General features: G+C 52.6%; 8 protein-coding genes across 8 annotated transcripts; 2 read left to right on the top strand and 6 right to left on the bottom strand.

The window, feature by feature from the left end:
• Positions 1-296: 296 nt before the first annotated feature.
• LTS14_006142 (uncharacterized protein) lies at positions 297-1,464 on the bottom strand (the record flags this gene model as incomplete). Its single annotated transcript, XM_064838840.1, has 3 exons — positions 297-867; positions 932-1,161; positions 1,219-1,464. The coding sequence occupies 3 exons, from the start codon at positions 1,462-1,464 to the stop codon at positions 297-299; spliced, it is 1,047 nt and encodes a 348-aa protein (XP_064693665.1).
• Positions 1,465-2,471: 1,007 nt separating this feature from the next.
• LTS14_006141 (uncharacterized protein) lies at positions 2,472-2,977 on the top strand (the record flags this gene model as incomplete). The annotated part of the gene is made up of 2 exons (XM_064838839.1): positions 2,472-2,565; positions 2,586-2,977. 2 exons carry the CDS (start codon positions 2,472-2,474, stop codon positions 2,975-2,977), a joined length of 486 nt encoding a protein of 161 aa, XP_064693664.1.
• A 2,443-nt stretch (positions 2,978-5,420) lies between these two features.
• On the bottom strand, positions 5,421-6,844 carry LTS14_006140 (uncharacterized protein; the record flags this gene model as incomplete). Its single annotated transcript, XM_064838838.1, has 3 exons — positions 5,421-5,842; positions 5,895-5,994; positions 6,152-6,844. The coding sequence occupies 3 exons, from the start codon at positions 6,842-6,844 to the stop codon at positions 5,421-5,423; spliced, it is 1,215 nt and encodes a 404-aa protein (XP_064693663.1).
• Positions 6,845-8,983: 2,139 nt separating this feature from the next.
• Positions 8,984-10,315, bottom strand: LTS14_006139 (uncharacterized protein; the record flags this gene model as incomplete). Its single annotated transcript, XM_064838837.1, has 7 exons — positions 8,984-9,117; positions 9,169-9,247; positions 9,310-9,371; positions 9,430-9,615; positions 9,665-9,746; positions 9,799-9,838; positions 9,888-10,315. 7 exons carry the CDS (start codon positions 10,313-10,315, stop codon positions 8,984-8,986), a joined length of 1,011 nt encoding a protein of 336 aa, XP_064693662.1.
• A 503-nt stretch (positions 10,316-10,818) lies between these two features.
• On the bottom strand, positions 10,819-11,772 carry LTS14_006138 (uncharacterized protein; the record flags this gene model as incomplete). Its single annotated transcript, XM_064838836.1, has 3 exons — positions 10,819-11,022; positions 11,082-11,434; positions 11,508-11,772. The coding sequence occupies 3 exons, from the start codon at positions 11,770-11,772 to the stop codon at positions 10,819-10,821; spliced, it is 822 nt and encodes a 273-aa protein (XP_064693661.1).
• A 761-nt stretch (positions 11,773-12,533) lies between these two features.
• AXHA1 (putative alpha-L-arabinofuranosidase axhA-1) lies at positions 12,534-13,547 on the bottom strand (the record flags this gene model as incomplete). The annotated part of the gene is made up of 2 exons (XM_064838835.1): positions 12,534-12,937; positions 12,980-13,547. 2 exons carry the CDS (start codon positions 13,545-13,547, stop codon positions 12,534-12,536), a joined length of 972 nt encoding a protein of 323 aa, XP_064693660.1.
• Positions 13,548-15,764: 2,217 nt separating this feature from the next.
• On the top strand, positions 15,765-16,241 carry LTS14_006136 (uncharacterized protein; the record flags this gene model as incomplete). The annotated part of the gene is made up of 2 exons (XM_064838834.1): positions 15,765-15,898; positions 15,926-16,241. 2 exons carry the CDS (start codon positions 15,765-15,767, stop codon positions 16,239-16,241), a joined length of 450 nt encoding a protein of 149 aa, XP_064693659.1.
• Positions 16,242-16,528: 287 nt separating this feature from the next.
• Positions 16,529-18,483, bottom strand: LTS14_006135 (uncharacterized protein; the record flags this gene model as incomplete). The annotated part of the gene is made up of 2 exons (XM_064838833.1): positions 16,529-16,669; positions 16,720-18,483. 2 exons carry the CDS (start codon positions 18,481-18,483, stop codon positions 16,529-16,531), a joined length of 1,905 nt encoding a protein of 634 aa, XP_064693658.1.
• Between the last annotated feature and the right edge of the window lie 970 nt (positions 18,484-19,453).

The raw sequence follows: 19,453 nt of genomic DNA, 5'->3' as shown, positions 1-19,453 counted from the left end.
TGTATAGCTCTACAGGTTATCTGGACAAGTATCATGAAGTTACCTGAAATCTACCTTCCCAAGGTCATTTTTGCCATCCATTGCACGATGTACTCACAATCGATCTCACCGCTCACCGCGCTTGATCTGCTGGACACTCTTCTCGAGCTACGGTCTCTCGATCTTCGAAGTAGTGTGTCTTTTGCTGCGGTCAAGGTATGCACAAGCGGGAGTAGCACGTGTACAAATCTACGGAGCCGGATAGACGACCTTGTGTAGCCTCGGGAAAATCCCACGCCATAGGCATACAGTTGTGCTTACAACAGTCCACCGATCGAGGTCAACATGACTAGCATCGCCATGAAGATACAAGAAGCCTGAGACCCGAATGACCTTGAAATTCCTCTACTGGCTGTCGCGCTGGCCGTCACGGCACCACCACCGGATGTCTGCGATCCATTGTTCGCGCCCCCACTTCCAGATGCTGCGGCATGTGAGCTTCCTGTGGACGTAGTAAGTGACCCTCCTGCAGCACCTGCACTCGTCGTCGCTGGGCGATTGGATGTCCCGGCTCCACCTACACTCGCAGCAGTGATGCTTATAGTTATGTTGCCGACCAGGATGTATGGCACCACTGAGGCGGATGGAGCGTTGAGGGAACCCGATAGATCCGAGTAAGATGCCGTGCCAGTAGTTGAGGGAGCTGCGGACAGGTACGTTAATGGACTAGGGAGAGCAGGATATCCTAAATCCTTCTCGCAATCGGTCTGCTGGAGTACGGAGCCACATTGTGCGAATGGTGGGTCGTATATGGTCAGAAGGGTGTCCGTGCCCGGTAGTGTTGCCAAAAGGTACTTGGGGTCGACCGAGGGACAGACTGAGTACAGCCTGTGTGTCAACAACCAATGTCAGCGAAGCGTTATATCTCGACTGCCCAACAAAGCGATCTTACCCAGCGTATGCACCAGCCTGAGCACAACATTCACAACCAGCATTGTTGTTATAGGTGTTCGAGCAAGCGCCAAGAGCAGAAAGCGAGCCGATCACGACTTCTTCCACCAACTCTAGGTTACAACTACAGCCGCCGAGCGCGTTGTCCGGTGCTGGATAATATGGAATGCCACCGTTGCCTTCCGTTTGGGCAACTAGACTGACCAGTTGCTGAACCTCGCAGCTATAGACCTGAACGGGATCAGCTGTTGCTGAAGGAGAGGTCGCTCAGGTAGACAGAGCACTCACAACGTTCCAGCAATACTGGTAAATGCAACCTAAGCGGAAGGCGTTGGCTGTATCAGCACATGCCACGATATCATCGTTGTTGGCGCCATTCCTTGTCGTACATCCTTGGAAGGTCGAGTCCACCCCGTTCGAGCAAGTGTCGTAGCTGGTGGTGTCCACGCATCGAGCAGCTGGGATTGTGTAATTGAGGTCGGCATTCGAGCCAGCCACAAGCAGAGCACCAGCCAGGACAAGCTTTCTAAGCATTTTCGCGCGTGTCTGTACACAAGCCGTCATTCACAATCGTGCGAGGCTGTTCATGGCTTTATATGCCGTCGAGTCACAGATTTGATACGCTGCGGGGCCAGTCAGGCTGGCCGCTATATCTAGAAGATTGGCTAAAATTTAGGCGACATGTGTCGCTTGGGATGGATACCCATTGGCTGTCTGCCAAGCCATAGCGCAGCCACTTCTGTCGTGGACATTCTCGCGATGCAGCCTCATCGCGCCTTCATGGAGGCTATTGGCCTTCTGGCCCACTGCAACGTGCAGTGGCGATGTCGGCATTCATGCAGTCGGTCAGCAAGCTGTAGGTGTCTGGTGCGTATCATAGTGTCAGTTTCTCAGAAAGGAAGCATGGACGACAAACGCACGACGAAAAAGCTTTGGTCATCTACATGCCGAAGCGCGCAAGGCGTTCGACTCTCATCCATCAACAATGCATAACGTCGTAAATCTCCTCAGGCGATTGCAAGAAGTCTATCGACCTGTGCCTGGACTATGGCAATGACGAGCATTAGCAAGAGGTCACGTACGATGGCTTCACTTGGCATGAGGTCCTGTCTGAGCTGGATTTCCTCGAGACATTGGGATTACCGCAGCGGCACTTCGCATTTTTCGTAAGGCTTACAGTGCATCCAAGCGCTGTGCCGAAGCGTAGAGGACGATTGGAGACTTCGACTGAAAGACTTCGACTTGGGAATGGACTGATTATTTCCACCACAAGGACAGCATCCGGCGACTGCAACAGCTCCGAGAAGTGCATGGCAAGAAATTCGTCCAAACGTGCTACGAATCGTTGGCTATCGCTTGCTTATCGAGCTGGCAGACCACGTTTTGAGATATAATGTAGCAGCTGGAGAGATTTCGAACGAGCCAACAGTCTACAAGCTACGCCACCAAAGTGCAACAGATTATCAGAAGAAGCTGAACCAGGACGGATCAAGGCATTGGGGATGCTTCGCTGGTCCTTCAGGTAGCGATACCAGCCAAAGATGGAACGGCTGCCTTTACATCCGCGGACAGCTGCGCGAAACGTCTCAATCTTCGACGGCCTTCGAACACCCACGATCTCAATGCAGCACATACGTATGCAGTAAGCATAACAGGCCCAAAGATTGACATCGGAAGTATCGACAATAGGAATAAATCTAAAGATTGTCAGCCTCGAGAATTCACACCAAGTGCCGCGACACTTGCCCAAGAACAACCTCCTGCGACAGATCATATGCCACATCTCACCCTTCATCACCTCTTTAGCTCCATCGCACTGCCAGGGACCCCTCACGCGAAACTTGGCATTGAGATTGGCACTGAGAGCCCATACCAGCGGAAGCCTCCAGTCGTACTTCCAGCCAAGCGAGACAACTTCCGAGAAGCCGAGAGCAGAGTCTATGTCAAGAGCCAGCTGGTAAACGTAGCTCTCGTGATCAACGCCGTACTGAATTCGAGCACTTTTGGGCGACTTCAGGCGGTAGTGCGGCTCGTCTCCAGGCAATAGCGGTCTTGTAATAGATGTAGGAGCCGCGATCCGCAGAATCCAAAGCTGGGCCTGCATTTCCGAGATAGGTGGTATGGCGCCCAGCGAAGGCCGAACGAAGCCAATGAATCCAATTGAGGGATCGCTACGCTTCCAGATTCCTCGGACATCTACCGAAGATGGTGTCGGGTATGGTAGAATCCTGTTGGAAGATCCAGAGGCGGCTTGCTTGTCGAAGAACGGAAAGACTTGCTTATACCCGGTACAGAACACGACTACATCGGGTTTGATTCTCTCGTCTTTCATACGCTGATACTCGGGACGACCATTGTCCTCGAACACCACAACGCCAGCTTCGTCAGTATAGTTTGGCAGTGGAGCAAGATCAACACATCTCCCCTTAGTATCTGTACTACGTATCTGGAGCAAGCTGGAGCGGACTTGCTGGACGACCGACTTCGTATCGCGGTATGGAGCACACAGATAGGATGCGATTTTGGCAGACTTGTTCAGGAATACTAGCAAGTGGTCAGAAGAAAGAAGATAATGGACACATCAGTGGCTTAGTTTTCGATGCGTGGTCTCGCTCTGGACTGACACCACCGATCCACTGGTCGAAACCGACGGCTGTCCCAGTGGTAAGCCACAAGATCACACGAACTACTTGTCATAGAACGACCAGAGAAGCCAGTCGTTGTCACGCAAAGATGAGTGGAAATAAGCTGTGTCGAATAGATTTGCACGGCTGCCGTCTAATGGGACTGTCAACCGATCATCATGCTTCCCGCCGAATCAGGAAGCCATACTGGGTTCAGATTGCGCTTCGGAGGTGGTTGTCAGCTCGGCCATCCAATTGCGAAGCCTGAGTGCCGCTCACCTCTGGAGCAAGGTGAAAGCCGTCACGATGGCACATAACCACTCGCTTCGTCGGGGACGTTACCGCGAGATATGCGAGGTCTGCACCAGTGTCCCCACTACCGATCGAGAGCACGCTCTTGCCTATACCGAATTGTTCTCTGCTCTTGAACGAAGAGGAGTGAAAGACTTGCGGAATTCTCTCGATGCCAGGTATGGCTGGAATGTTTGGTGTGACGTGGAGGCCTGAGCAGACAGCAACAGCGCCACACTCCCACTCGGCAGACTCTCCTTTTGCTTTGTCTCGGAGGACCATGCTATGCCCGCCTGCATTGTTTCGAATGATAGAGACCACGCTGGTCCGAAGCTGTATGTGTGGCCACAGTGCGAAATGATTGCAGTAGTGGTATAGATACTGGACGTAATGTGGAGCACTCAAGAAATCCGGATCATCATTCGAGGGCCGAAGGTCTGAGAAAGTCGTAAGCTGTTTGGAAGATACGAGCTTCAACGGTATCAGCCATCAAGCATAGGGTACAACGTATGTCGCCAGGGCATATTTTACTTCTGCATCTTCGTATGTCCGTGCCAGGAATGTCCCACCAACACCTGCTTCGCTTTCGAAGAGTCGTGCATCAATCTTCTCCACACCTAAAGATCGATGAGCTTCGAGCAAGTACTTCAAGGTGACGAGGCCAGACGGTCCTGCACCAATGACTGCAACTTTCATCTTAAGTGCACATATATGTCAAGGCCGATGAAATGATGGAGGCGAGCTGAGACACACGACGAGATCGCATGAAACTCACCAGCTAAGTATGTCCCAGACGCCGCAGTGGCGCAGACATGACCGATTTTGGATTGCCGTAGTGATCGCTCGTGGTTGGTAGATCTAGCTTTGGAGCACAGACAGATCCTTCTCAGCCGCTCCGAGACTACGATCCTCCCTGTAGCTTTTGTACAGGTCATCTATCGCCATGGTCCATTCGTCTCTTGGGTGTTGTCTTCCTGCGACACACTGCACGTTGATTCTCCTGATCGTGTCGCAGACGCCAGACTCATCCAAGGCTCGAGACCTTGGGGCTTTTTGGCTACAAGAAGACAATCGCAAATGACCTTGGCTCCTTGCGATTTTGCGGGTAGTTGTTTGTGGATGATTCTCTTGTAGATTGTAGACGTAGATGTCGTAAGCACTAACCTATCCAGGAAATCGTCTGTCAGATCGAGGGTTAGGTGATCATGGGGGTCACTTTACAGTCCAACGCTGACAGGCCAGCCGCCAAGTAGTCGCCAGCCACGCACCGTGCTCGAGCGTACACTCCCACCATCTATCGCTTCATTTGCATGATGCATGCAGATAGCTGACAGGCGTCGAAGGCGACAGCTACGTGCGTTCGCACAGGGCCGTGACCGACACTGCTACCCATACGGCTGGCCGTTTCAGTACTTAAGAGTCTCCGGTCCTGCTCTGCCGCGATCTTGTGAACGCGAAACGTGCCTAGCAACATCGGCTTGTTGGGAGAATCGACAGGCACGAACCTGATCGAGACAGAGATCTGTGAGTGAGGGAGAGGTAATGATACTGATGTGATGGGGGCGGACTGCATTGTCATTCGTAGAGCTTACTCCAACGAACTGATAGCATCGTCACGGACCACGTGGATATCAGACCGATCCACAAGAACATTCCACCAAGGGCAGCTTCAAGCTGCACATCATAGGGCTGGTTGGCAAACACCACCTTCATGCCTACCACATAACCAAACGCCAGCATGAGAAAGAACTGCCAGAGCAGTAAGACGGCCTTGAACATCTTGCTGCTGTACAGGGAGTGTCGTAGCTCGGTTGCAGAATCTGGTGTCTCAAATCGCAGCTGCGCAAACAGCTTGCTGAGATGGGAGTCTGGTTGGGACGACTCAGCAAGGGCTGTAGATTGGTGGCTCGTAGAATCAAGAAGCCCAGTATAGGAGTCATTCGTGATCGCTGTTCTCATTTGATAGTCCTCTGACGAAGTGCGATGATTGTCTTTTTCTATATCAGGTCAACCACAATCATCTACCAGTGGAAGCAACGAGATTCGTACCGTATAGCGCTTCCACGACTGCCAACAAGGGCAAGGCGAGGAGTAGTAATGGTAGGATTTGACCAAAGTTCCATGCGTTTTCCGACGAGTCCAGACTCACCTGGGTCCTAGGCAAGCACAGCTGCAACGTGCCCCACACCAGTGCGATGGTAATAGTCCAGAGATTACCAGCGAACGATCTCAAGATCTCTGTGAAAGAGACGATGGGAATGGATGCTGATAAGTAGACAATAGAAACATCGAGCTCGCCAGCTTACGGTATTGACTTGCTTTCTCCGAGCCAGACTCCTCAGTGGTCTTTCTAGGATGGCCATTGGAAATCGCCACAGCCACTTCTGTAAGAAGCCTTGAGTTGTCTCAGCGAGGTTACCGGCTTTCCAGAGGAATCCGCCAACCAGTATGATGTAGGAAACCACAGCATCAGGATTGACATCTCCAAGGCCAGGGCCATCGATCAGATAACTATCGCCTGCCTCGAAGACCGCCAATCCAAGGGCCTGAGCTTCCGAGCCTGTAGTACACCATACCGGTAGTTGCGCCGTCCAGCATGACGGAATGATACCACTGGTCTTTGCGTATAGAGTGGCTGTCCAAAAGTTCGAGATCGTCGGGACAAGCGCTACTATTAGCAAGATAACAAGCAGCGCCATGCCAACAAGACGGAATCTTCTCAGTAACGTATTGTGCCGAAGGTAGTCCCGTAGGAAGGACAAAGTAGTGAGGTGCACATTTGATGATAGCCATCCGAGATAAGTAACGACCTGCCAGTGATAAACGGACATCGTGGTCCAGCCCGCGAAACCGGCAATCAGGACAGCGATACCTGCCACCATCTGTTGGTCGCTCAAAGCCAGCATAGCCCGTTGTAGCGTCCTTTCCCAGGCTCTAGATGCTCTGTATGATCGCCGGATAATCACGATATCGTGGCTGGTCAATAGATCTCGAGGCATACGGTTGGCGACATAGCATCCGGTGGCGAAAGCTAGGCATGCCCAAGCACTGATCAGAAAGGCTAGGAGAACACCAAGACCAGATACATCCGGGTTTGCAGTCGCTGGTGCAGCTGGACAGCTGCCATTGCGATGGAGTGCCTCTATGAAATCATCGCAGGTCAGCATGGTCGAAAGCTTCCAGTGAAGACGGCGGCGGAAGTGGCAGATACCGGACGGAGGAGATGGAAGGGAGAGGCATAGCTACTGGCTTTGAAATGGGTGTCTAAGATCGGCATTGTAATACAAGTGCACTTGGGGGCCAAATTTTGCGACCCACGAAAGAGCACAAAGTTAATTTGGCCGTATCCTTCTTAATGGTGAACAACACCAAAGCTTGTCCTGCCGTCCGTGCTTCGCCGCCGCTAGCCCTAGCATTCTAAACTCCAAGCCTGCTATACGTTCACTCCCTTTTCAACACTACTGCCCTCGAAACACTGTTTGCTTGGTCTACTCGTCTGAGCTAGATGCGGCATAAGATGTACCGACTGGCAGCATTACTACGCACGGATCGGACTCCTCGGTGCAATGTTGAGCACCTGCTCTTCATGTTTCTTGCGTCTATATGCTACGGATATTCCCACTCCATCCGGTGGCACTCACATGGTCAGAACTCAGAAGGACAGGCCGCTCATCGTGGAATCAAACTACTGCTGTTTGGAAGATAGCAACAATCCCGTCGGTAACAAGGGTTTCTCGCGCCGCACATAGCAGACAGCAGGTCGATCATTGCTATCTGACCATGCTGAACTGCTTTGTGCAAAGAAGTGCCTAATTTCGCCATAGTATGCGGATGCCACGTCTTGATTCCCAGCTCGTTGACGTCACGCCACGACTAAGAAGCAGTCGTGCATTCTCAAGACGGCCTTTCTCCGCTGCGTAACATTGCGCGCCATTCCCTTTCACACTTCCACCATGATCCTGGAGCAATTCGAGCATAACAGCATCATTTCTGCCAGCAGCGCATGTGACAACTCTATAATGAAGCATCATCTCAACCTCAGCATCGATGTCCGCTCCACTCTCCAGCAGATACCTCGCAAGGTCGTGCCTTCCTGGATGGCCATAGCCATCCGCAACACAACCAAGCAATGTGCCGTGATACTCGCGGAAGAAGTCAACGTCCATAAATCCGGATCCGACAAGTCGATAGTATGCGGGCTCAAGACCTTTCGTGCTACATACCCAACCGAACAGCTCGTAGCAAAGTCTGCCTTGGTTCCGGTGACGAAGGCATACCCTGACGGCATCGTTGGCTCCAGCGAGAGTGGCTGCGAGGAAATCGTACATCCAGATGGTTCCTTGGACCTCTTGTGTCAGTGACTCTACGCGGCCGTCATCATTCTGCGTGCAAGCCATGTGCAATTCAGGGCCAAGTTTGCTCGTAATCCTCGCCTCGATCAGTGGGTCAGGATCCATTTGTCGTTGATGGTGGCAAGATACCTGCGAGTGCTGCTCGATCTCAAATGGCCACAATCTAGCGTCGAGAATGAAGCTGATCAACCTACGACAGGAGCCAACGAGTCGTCTGGTGAGACTTGTACAATATTACTTTGAGACGTGTGTTCCCGCGCACACTCTTTGTTGCCTCGCTGCAGCAATCGAAAATGCAGATCTGCACCGCCTTCTTGGGGCTGTGCCACGAAGCTGCATATGCAGCTAGCTTCCTGGCCCGTCAGGTGCTCACATGCCCAGCTCGCCTACCCACGTCAATGAATTCATCTATACGACTCGTTCTCACGGCTCGACCATGGCTCAATGCCTGGAGATGGATGGAAGGAGGGATGCGGGATCTGAACTGCCTTAGGATGCAAGAGACCCACCGAGCTGTCTGCGGATACTTATGAATCAGCCACGATTGTGAGCCATACAATTCGAGGTTGGCCTCGGGATTTTCGCAACAACAGTAGGCATCTGATCCATCGAGAAGCTCCTCCTTCCTCGCTTTCGGATCCCAGGTGCAAAGAAAATCATTGCAAGAGGTCCAAAGGGACCAGCGCGAATTCCAGGACATTGTTGAGCCTGTGAGGAGTACTATGCGTGAGACAAATTGAGGAATAAAAGCACTCCGCATCGGGGACTGTATACTGCCAAGTCATCCTAAATCCCAATCTCAAGCATCTTATTGACGACATCTCGGAGAGGTTCCTTCTTACTCCATTCAGCATTCCAACCCAGACCACCCAGACGATCTGCTCGGGTATGGCCATTGCTTCCGAGCAAAGACCAGCCGTCTGCACATGGTCAGCATTATCCGGCTATCAATTCACTGATATATTGCTTACAGTGTCCAAGGGGGTCAGCTACACCCTCAGGAAATGGCTGGGTTCCAGGAACCCGGACCAATCCTCGAGCGTACAATATCTGCAAATTTCTGAGCATTTTCAAGAAATAAGATGGGTGTGCTGCTTGACCGTAATACGCACGTCTCCTAGCACACTGTTGATCTTACGCCATGACATGGTCGGTTCCTGGGACGTCACGAAGACTGCATCCATCTTCGATAAGCTCTCTGGTCAAGACATCATCCAGCTGAATCTGCTTACAAAGACCGTCACTCCCGCCACGTGTTGCATCCTCGAGCAGGTATCCAAGGACGCATAAGACCGCTGCAGCGACATCTCGGACATGGATGCAGTACTGACTCACTTCAACAGGTCCCCAAGTACCTGCATGACCAGCTGCTTTGGCGAACGTCGAGTAGAATGGGACCCATGCGCCGCTTCTGGGAGCTGTAAACTTGTTAATTGCGTATTGATCATTCTGAATTCGTGCACAGACTTTTGCCATGGCCATAGATCAGACCGGGAAATAGGATTGCGGTTTGGATGCCGTCCTGGCTCCTGGTACCTGCTTCCAGGATCTGCAACGAATCAATTCCAGATCGGGACTCTGAAAGACCCAACAGAACTTACCTGGCGATCGCTGGCAAGATGCGTGTTGTCCTTAGGACAGCTGCACGAAGTTCAGCCTGGTTGTAACTTCCCAATGGAGTGTCACATACTCATCCAGCCGAAACCCAACATCAGTCCACTCTTTGACAAAGTCAACCTTCTCACCACGAACATTATCCGCAATGACTCCCAGCCCAGACATATGCTGATATATAGGTGTTCGATGAGAATCCGTGCTGGCTCGCTTTCTCAAGCCTGCCAGAACAGCCTGCACAGATGGCGCATAGTCGGAGTGTGCGACGTGGATGACAACATCGACCTTTTCGGCTGCTGCGGAAATGATCGCACTGTCCTCCAGAGTACCCTCCACTATCTCGACGCTCGGATTGAGCTTGTTCAGATCATTCGCTTTCTGGGGTGTTGTGTCGCGCATCAAGCAGAGCAGCCGTAATTGTGGGTGTTTCGTGGCCAATAGCTCACAAAGGTGGCCTCCAACGAACCCCGTAGCCCCAATGATGAGTGCGGTAGCAGGTGCCATTGTGTGAGTGCTGTCAATATTGAAAGGTTCGACGAGAGGATGAGAGCTATCAAGCTAGAACATGGGCATGGCAAAGTGCTATGGTGTGCAGTGCGTTCGCAGGTACACATTCGTTCGATCTGGTCAAGTCATCTCCGAGACTTGGACTAAGCTTCATTATCGCTCAAGTCTCAGCTCGCAGGTTATCCCCAGGAACGGTTACAAGCTGAGACTGGACAGCAAGACTCTGTCCATACCTAGTACATGCACCGAGCTGGAAGTCTCGGTCATTACTGGATGACCTTAGCTGAGGATTACAAGGAGACTCAAACGTCAGGAAGCTAAGGTGGATTTTGTACACGTCCTGCGTATTTTGCCGCCCTCATCTGTGCAATTGTTCACTATCATTTCATCACGAGTCGCGGAGAAACAAGAAAAGTAGCGTGTCAACACTGTAGACTCAAGATCATAACTCTAACTCTCCGTAACCCAATGCTAAGCTGCATATTGATCTAAGCAAGGCCCTAAGCACCCACGCCCATAATGGCTGCCATGACCGGATCGCAGTACTCCTGTTGATTGCGAACATAGTGGTTCGTTCCGCAGATCTCGACCGCTTGGCCAGAGCGCAGCTCACGACCAGCTTTCTCATCACCGTCCCCATCCAAAAGAAGCAACACGACCTCAACTACCTTGTCAACGGGAGTGAGCATTTGCTCCGGAAACATCTGGATAGCCGCTTCATTAGCTTGACCGCTTGTGTAACCGCGAGGCTCTGGGTACCTACCGCAAACATCTCGGGTGGGAGGATATTCGTGCGAACAATGCCGGGTAGGATCGCATTGACCCGTACTTGGTCCTGTTTCCAGGCGTCAGGCGCGATGCTTCTGGTCCATCCCAGCACGCCATGCTTCGACGCAGCGTAAGCTGGGGCGATCGCTGAAGCGTACAAACTAGCAGAGCTGGCCGTCACGACAATGCATCGCGGACCTGAAGCTGCAGGACTTTGGCGGAAGTAATGCTGTGCCAGATGGGTGGTGAACATGACAGACTGCAGGTTGACAGACAACATTTTCATGCTTGGCGCTGCTGGCGGCTCGTTACTCAACTCCTTGGGAGTCTCTGGTGGCGCTTCTAGAGCTGTGATGTATCAAAGTAAGTCAGATTGCGATTGAACAACTGAATCTCTGCTGCCCATTTCCGGCGAACATACCTATACCAGCATTGGCGAAGACGAAATTGATCTTGCCATGCTCCTTGAAGACCCGACCGAAGGCAGCAGCGAGTGAGGCATAGTCTGTCACGTCGACCCGGATGAAGTATGCGCCGGTCTTGTCGGCGGCTGTCTCGCCCCTCTCTGCATCTCTGTCAAGCAAGTAGACGATCCAGTTGTTACGAGGGAAGAGTGCCTCAGCTGTGGCGAGTCCAATACCACTTGCGCCACCGGTGATGATTGCGATATTGGCCTGCTCAGACATGTTGAAGTGAAGATGGTGCTGGTTATTGTACTAGCGTCGCGATCACAACGGCAAGGACCATACTTATACGATGTCCGGCACAGTGGTATCTAGCCTTTGCGTTGCGTAGCATACCAAGATGTGCGTAGCTTCGCACCTCGTTAGAGATACGCTGCGGCTGAACATTTCACGGAGTATCCGCGAGGTGCAGACAGCGTATGGAAGGTTCAAACCAAATCTGAAGGGGACGTATTGCGCGAGATACTCTATCTCGCTTCAGCGATTTAACACACGTGGTTGGAAGTCAAAAGTTGAGCGCTCTCGTCGAATACTTCCTTCTTGATTCTAGCGGCTTGGCTGCGTAGTTTCAAGTAATCAACCGCCAAGCACTGCCATGCAGCTGTGCCTCTGCCGAAGGAGTGAAGCCTGTGCTTTGTGTACTGGATACTGTATCTTTGTCCCACAACAGTCGTGCATACTCCTTCCAACATCCGAGAAGCTTCCAGGCCAAAAGTATGGTTGGAGACGTGAGGAGCTCGCGTATGAACTGAGGCATGTTGAAAAACCTACTTCCCAAACACAATCTGAGTCACGAGTATCGAGCTTGTTGAACACCAGTCAGTACTTGGTTTTCCCACCGTACTGAAGAGCTAGCTGGTAGATACCGATACAGAAAGCAAAATCCTTCAACCCACTACAGACTCTACTCTCCACCCTGTTCACTTCCTCCACTCGCGACTGATTATACACATAGCAATTGCCATAACATATCCACTGCCCATCTAAGCCTTGAGGGTAAGCACACCAGGGCGGTATGGCAGAAGGTCGTAGGAAGCAGTGCTGGAGGGGTTGCGGCCCTGGTACAAGAACTGCAAGTTGCAGGGGTCGATAGTCATGGTCTGGTCTGGGTTGGTGCGGACCAAGTCACCGTGCGAGATATCGTTGGTCCAGGTAGCACCGCTATTGGCCTTGCCGGCGAAAGGAGCGGACTCGGAGCCAGCTTGCACGGTCCATGTACCAGACAGGCTGGAGGAGGTGAACGAGCGGAAGTAGCGGCCGTTGTTGCCCTGAGCCTCGACGATCATCAAGTACTTGTTCTGGCCGGAGACGGTGTAGACTTGGACGGCCTCGAAGGTGTTCTGGGTCGTGCCGGAGATGACCACGGTGCTGGCGGAGCCGAAGCTGCCTGGGAAGTTGCCGATAGCCATGCTAGCGCGGTAGATCTTACCGTTGTCGCCGGCGAAGAAGAGGTACATGTTCGAGCTGTCACCAATGACAGTCTGGTCGATAGGACCAGTGCCGGAGCCCGAGATGCTGCCGCTGAACAAGGGCTGAGGAGAGGACCAGCTGCTCACGACGTTGGGGGTCTTGGATGTGCGGTAAGAGAAGGCGGTAGGACCCCACTGGTGAGCCAGGATCCAGGTGCTCTTGGGAGCGAAGTAGAAGATAGTCGGCGCCACACCGGCGAAGGACTCGGCGGTCTGAGCAGCGGCGGACATGCCGCTCCACGCGCTGAAAAGGCCGAAACCGGCACCACCGTAGTTCTTGCTGTCGTGATAGGAGGAGTAGACCAAGTGCTGACCGTTGTAGATGGTGCTGGAGAAGTCCTTGAGAGCTGCCCAGCCGTTCTTGGGGGAGGTGAGGGCACCCTGGTCGGACCACTTGTAGGTGGATGGAAGAGCGCAGCTAGAAGCGGCGGCAGCAGCGGCCGGCGCAGCCTCAGCCTCTGGGCATGGGGCGGCGAAGGCCAGGATCGCGCTGCTGCTGAGCAGCGTCATGGTCTGGGTGAACTTCATGTTGACTGGTGGTTACGTTCTTACCAGAAGAACGATTTAATCGAAAAGCTTTACTGTTGAAGCGAATGTGGAATGAACGTGAAGTGCTGGATTGGTACGCCACATTGGATAGGAACAGCGGATAGCCTACCTATTATATCAGGCTCCTGATCTAACACACTGTTGTGTCAGTCTGATGGCTGCTAGGATGTTATGATAGCCGGCCGCTCGCCTAACTCAAATATTCGTGAAAGATTTCTCCGTTTCGTGGAGCCGTTGTCGGGTAGGCTGAAACTACTGTGGACCGGTGCAAGCAGAATGATCGACAAAGCTATCATTTCTGCGATCGGTCCGGACCTGATTTGAGTGAGCTGGACATGGAGAAGGCAATCAAGGACTGTATTCAGTAAGAGATCCTAGAGATCCGTGGGAAAAATTAGAGGATCGGTCTTAGGCGCCGTGGTCTAGCATTGCCTGGTGGCACATCACTGCGTCGAGTCCGTACAGTATCTGCGGCAGAACCCCATTTGGCTGCGTTCGAGGCCATGTGACGGGAGTCATGGCGACACGGCGGCATGAAGTAGAGTGCTTCAGTTGTATAGAAGGTGGATGCCGAAACTCGCTTGCGTCGTGTTGAAACTCTGCCAAATCTCCGAGGCACCCCATCCGCGCTATGCCTGATCGAGCCAGCATTTGTGGCGATTTCTCCGTCGCTGTCGAAGCTGGACACAGCTTCTCTACTTGTGTCAAACGAAATGCATATCTCGCGCATCTTGGCAAGATTGCGGTCCTCTGGTGTACTCCGCTGTGAAAGGTGCAAAGCCGGAATTGCGTAGGCGATATTGATCACCGGCTTTCAATGGCACTATTGAAGCGTTTCCGCGTCGTCATGTTTGCCTGGACTTCTGGACATTCGTATCACTAGGCTGGAGGCAAGCAGCCAAAACACCACGTGCTGTGCCAGCCAGGACAGCAGCCGGCCACTAGGCGCTTTCTAGCTATTTGCTAACATCATTGACCTGGCAATGTTGTTGTGAAGTCCGGAACCACTGCTTGGCGTACTACCGGCAGCGCTTCGACCATGAAGGACAAGCTTGCCATCAGCCTGGCTAAACAAGTTTGGAGGACAAGTGTGCCGTATCTGTGCATCAGATAGCATGCGATACCAATGGCGATCCGGTGGGACTATCGCCCTCGTGATGGACCCACGTAGACAGTGCGCATGCGTAGACGCTCGGCGACCACTCGTAGTCCGTGACTACTACGCGCTCTCACGATTTGTTTGCTCAGATCGTGAAGTGACGCAGCTGACAACCAATTTCTTTCATGGCTATGTTATATCACTACTCGTGAGTGGGCAATGCGACCTTAATTATCCAAGGAGTCAATCCCATATCATCGGCCAAACTATGCAGCTATTACGAAATTTCGACGTGCTATGTGATCGCTTCCTCCCGTGGCGGACTAGTCGAAAGCAAGCAGCCGTACAGCTACAAGCTGCACTTCTCTACTTATTGGAATTAGACGATCCGGCTCGAGTGGCACCTTTCCGGGAGTGGTCGGCGGAATTCTGCTCGCGACACAACGTCAGGAGATCTCAATTAAAGCACCAAAGAGATCGGCTGGAGCTCTACCTCCAGTCTGGTTTGCATGAACGGTGGCTATCTGGAGGCATGCCCGTTGCATCGGCGCGATCAACCAGTACATCCGGGACGAGGAGCGTGGTGTCCAGTTAAAGGAAAGAGTGCGAGTCTTGGTTTTGGTGCTACTGGGTCATGTGAAAGACTGCGACACGTGGCATGGCGAGCTTGCGACAGAGCTGCGCAGTATTGCTGGAGCCGGGAACGATGCTGGACTGCCATGATCTATACATCCCTGCTCTTTCAACGTATTTCTTTCTCTACGACGCCTCATTTCACGAGCGCTGTCGCATCCTTGATCACTGGTCTATGTTAGCCTGATCAGGCTCCATAGCTTAGTCTTGGATAGACGGCCTAGAAACGTTATAGCTGGATGCTTTGTCTTATGGCGAAGTATTTGTTGGGACATGAAAGAGCCGTTGGCTTTGCGATGCAGTCTCAAGTGCTTGGTCTTAGTTTGTGCTACTTCAAGCAGATGGTGATTTGTGTCTTCCATGAAGCAAGCAAGGCCTCTAATATCTAGGTTCAAGAATGGCCGCGAGCAGTCCTGTTCCCGACCTAAAGCGTGAGCCACTGCCTCATTATCGCTACAAGTCTCATGCCAAGATTGTTCCCGGAGATACCAGCAGACTGGATGTACCTGCTTGACAGCGTCATACCCGGACGTACGAGTGCTCGCAAAACGGCCCTACAGCTCGCCGCTGCTTGCATAGCTCTTCTGGAAGTCGAAAGGTATGACGATGATGCTTGTACCTTCAGGAGCTCTGTCGAGGGTTTCGCACGGGATTACTGCAAAGGATTGAAGCTTCCGGTGCAAGACGTTGACTTGTACAAAAGTGACATTCTCAAGCTGCAGTACCAAGGTCTTAGGCCTAGTCATTGGAGGTGGGATTACCGGGTAATGATGGCCGTTGACGTCTTCAATGTCCAGCATTCAAAAGGGACTGCACTGAGAGTGCGCCTGGACCAGATGGTGGCGAAGCTGATTGGGATTGCTAAAGCTGCTGACAAGGCCCAGGGCCACGAAGCCGAGAAGCTCCGATTTGGCATGGGGTTGGACATTGGTGGTGGTTAGCGAGCCGGACGTTCCCCAAGCGACAAACACCCGGCCGAACGAGCTGTTGTTTTGTCGAGATGATTCTTGCAGGGTCATGCACGCCCAAACTGGGTGGTCGACCATCGCACAGTGATCGATAAGGCTCCGAAGGACACAGACTTCTTCGTGAGCGCAAGGTATCAAGGGCAGTCATAACCGGGAAAGTCAGAGAAGCGAGCTATACGAATAATGGCTGGTCAGATGTATGGAATGGAAGGTTCGCGTTGATAGCGCGCGTGTCTCGTACAGAGCCAAAGCTTTCGGTATCATAAACCCAAACCCGTACCATCTCCTGTCCAGCGGTACAGCTTGAGTATATGCGTACGAAGGTGAGACTCCGATCGCGTGATTTCTATACCGGTCGTGGCTTCGTAAATACCAAAAAGCAGGAGTTTTCTCATTTTACGCTAGGAGACATTAGCTGCAGCCACATATCGACTGGACGAATTTGACTTACAAGATACTCCGAATAGTGTGTACAGTTGGTCGCCTCGAAGATGTGCACATATGTCTGGCAAGCTGCGAGGACAGAGGCGTTTACTTTAGACTTGTAGTGCGTGACTGCAACGTATGGCAGTGTCGCGGCATGATACGTGAAGATGCCGAAGAACATAGCCTTGAAGCCAATATCCGGGTCCAAAGATCGCAGCTCGCCCAGGACGTCTGCACCAGCAACAGAGTGGTTCAATGCCATGTGAAAGCGAGGCGTAGTTGTGAAAGCATCAGCGTGCTCCAGTAAAGTCAGCTTGTCCCATTGTCCGCCAACCAAGGCATACAGCAGATGCTGGAGAAATCGTGCGTAACAGTGAAGCATCTGACGGTGCTTCTGCATCCTCCGTGAAGTCATGTCATCGAGGACCGAGTATACTGCTGAATAGCGGCTAAGCATATTCTGTATACTTGGCTCGAGCTCGTTCAGCTGCTGTGTGATGGTGTTGATATATGCATCTGCGACAGCATTCGAAGAAGATCGTTCCACTCGTGGATGATAGCTTAGGTGATGCAGATCTATGATTTGGCCAAGGATGCACATCAATGGCAAGAGAACATCAAATAGTCCAGTACCGGTGCAGGTTGTGGGCGGGCCAGTACGACTATGGCGACTGCCGGGTGGTTGTTGTTGCTCGTTCTGTGATTTCGGATCCTCGTCGAACACTAGAGTCTGCCATTGGTCATCAGGCAGCGGTAGCTCCGTATCTTGGCTCTCGGCATCCTTGATCGCCAATGGACTGTTGAAGCGAAGTGCGAGTTGCCTGTCCCATAGGTACAGAGTCCACCAGATCCTCCGCCGCTCTTCTCGCTCCTGCAGCGAAGCCCCTCCTGTCTTCGAGTGGCCAGGCTCAACCACAGCATCTTCACTCACGCTCATCGGTGATGTACCGCCATCTGTCGACTGCTCATCATCTTCACTCGCGTTGTCGTCGGAAGTAGATACAGCAACGACGTCTTGTTGCTCGGAGGGCTGTGCACCTACCTCTGAAGTGCCCTGGCTGGGTCCTGACCTGATCTCCCGATTGAGCTTAAACTCACGAGCCAACTGGAAGGCAGTATGCCACCATCGGGAGCCAGCAGGTTTGGATTGCGTTGTGGTGGTGACAAGAGCGATATGCATATATGTCACAATGTCGTCCAAATAGCTGTGCCTACTACGCGAGGCCAGTCTACCCGGCACGCTACTGGAAGCATCCGGATGTATTATCACGTTCGGCTGGGAGCGATACAACCTAGTGGCCAGCCCCTGCGCACGGTCCCGACTAGGATCCACTGGCTCGCTCGAGCCTTCGAGCAGATCTAGCGTCAGCTGTAGCAGTCGCTGGTACAGCTGCATTCTAGCGGCCGGGGATTGGCCAAAGAAGGGCGACTCAGTAGTATGTGCCGAGATTAGCAGCATGCTGGCAAGAAGTGCGGGCGTACATGGTCTCGGTTTTGACGGCGACAACAGCGAGTCCCGTCTAAATATATGTGTTACTAGCAAGGGTGACGATGGGACATATATCCCATCATCGATGTTGGCGAGGAATGAGTCTAACAAGTCGCACGCCAGTCCGGCCGATATGATTCGACCGACATAAGGCATGACGGGTCGTAAGACTGGATACTTGACATTCATGTCACCGACAGAGCTTTGGGATCTCGACAGGGAGCCCGAGTCATGTCTTCCAGCGGCCTGTGAGAATGAAGTGCCGGTGCGAGAGTAAGTGGTCGTTCGAGGAGTGAGCATTGGGCCGGCGTCGCCTGGCAAGTAGCCAAATGGCTCGCCCACTGAAGACAGCCAGGCATCGTTAAGCCATTCTTGTGTGCTACCGTGCATAGTGGTGCCGCTTGGGCGAGGCGTTGTCCACGAGGAGGAGGTATTGATGGGAGGTAGTGTTGGAAAAAGAGGTTCTCCACTTGTCGAGGCATGTTCGACTTTGGTGGGTATCTGACCTGTCGTATGTCTGTTCCCCTCCAGGGGTGGCAACAAAGAGCTAGGTGCAGGGCGCCATCTCGAGTCTGATGTGCTTGCCAGTGAAGATAGCCGCCTGTCAGTGCTCGCAGGAGGAGCAAATGGTAGGACGGGTCCAGGCGGGTCAGTTATCGGCACTGCAGTCGAGTGCGTTGTCTGCACAGCTCCGGTACCTATGCGCTGTGTGGTTTGCATAGGTTGTGTAGAGATGCGATACGGAACTGCGCTCCGTGACACAATGGCCTTAGAGACTCGGCCATGCCGTCGTGACTGTCTGTTATACGTGCATTCGAGGCCGTTCTCGCGGCACCGGATGCAAGGTGCAATGCCGCTACACTTCGACCTGCTGCCATTGCACTGGTCGCAAGCCTTTGTGATACGTTTCCGTGGCTTCTCGCCCGGCTGGTTGGATTTATCGATAGTTGCTGTGTCGTCCATAATTATTGCTTTCGGTCCTGATCGCCGACGGTCTTGTAGGCCGCTGATTGATCACGCATTAGGGCACTGAGCAGCGTTGCACAGTGTGGAGAAATTTATTGAGCCTTAGGGACGGCAGGTCCTGTAGTTCTACACAACCTCGGAAGCATCCACACCGCAAGGCATTTATTGGGGCCCTTTATCAGGCTCTCAGGACGACATCCTCCTCGATAACCGGACGATGGAAGAACCATTGCCTCGTGGCATCAGATAGGGCTCGGGCCTACATATTCCGCACCCAACTTGGCCGCCTGAGACAAACTTTCGC

Source organism: Recurvomyces mirabilis (genome assembly GCF_035927965.1).
Source record: "Recurvomyces mirabilis strain CCFEE 5264 chromosome Unknown scaffold_15, whole genome shotgun sequence".
Lineage (NCBI taxonomy): Eukaryota > Fungi > Ascomycota > Dothideomycetes > Mycosphaerellales > Teratosphaeriaceae > Recurvomyces > Recurvomyces mirabilis.
This window is presented reverse-complemented; position numbering and strand designations above follow the sequence as displayed.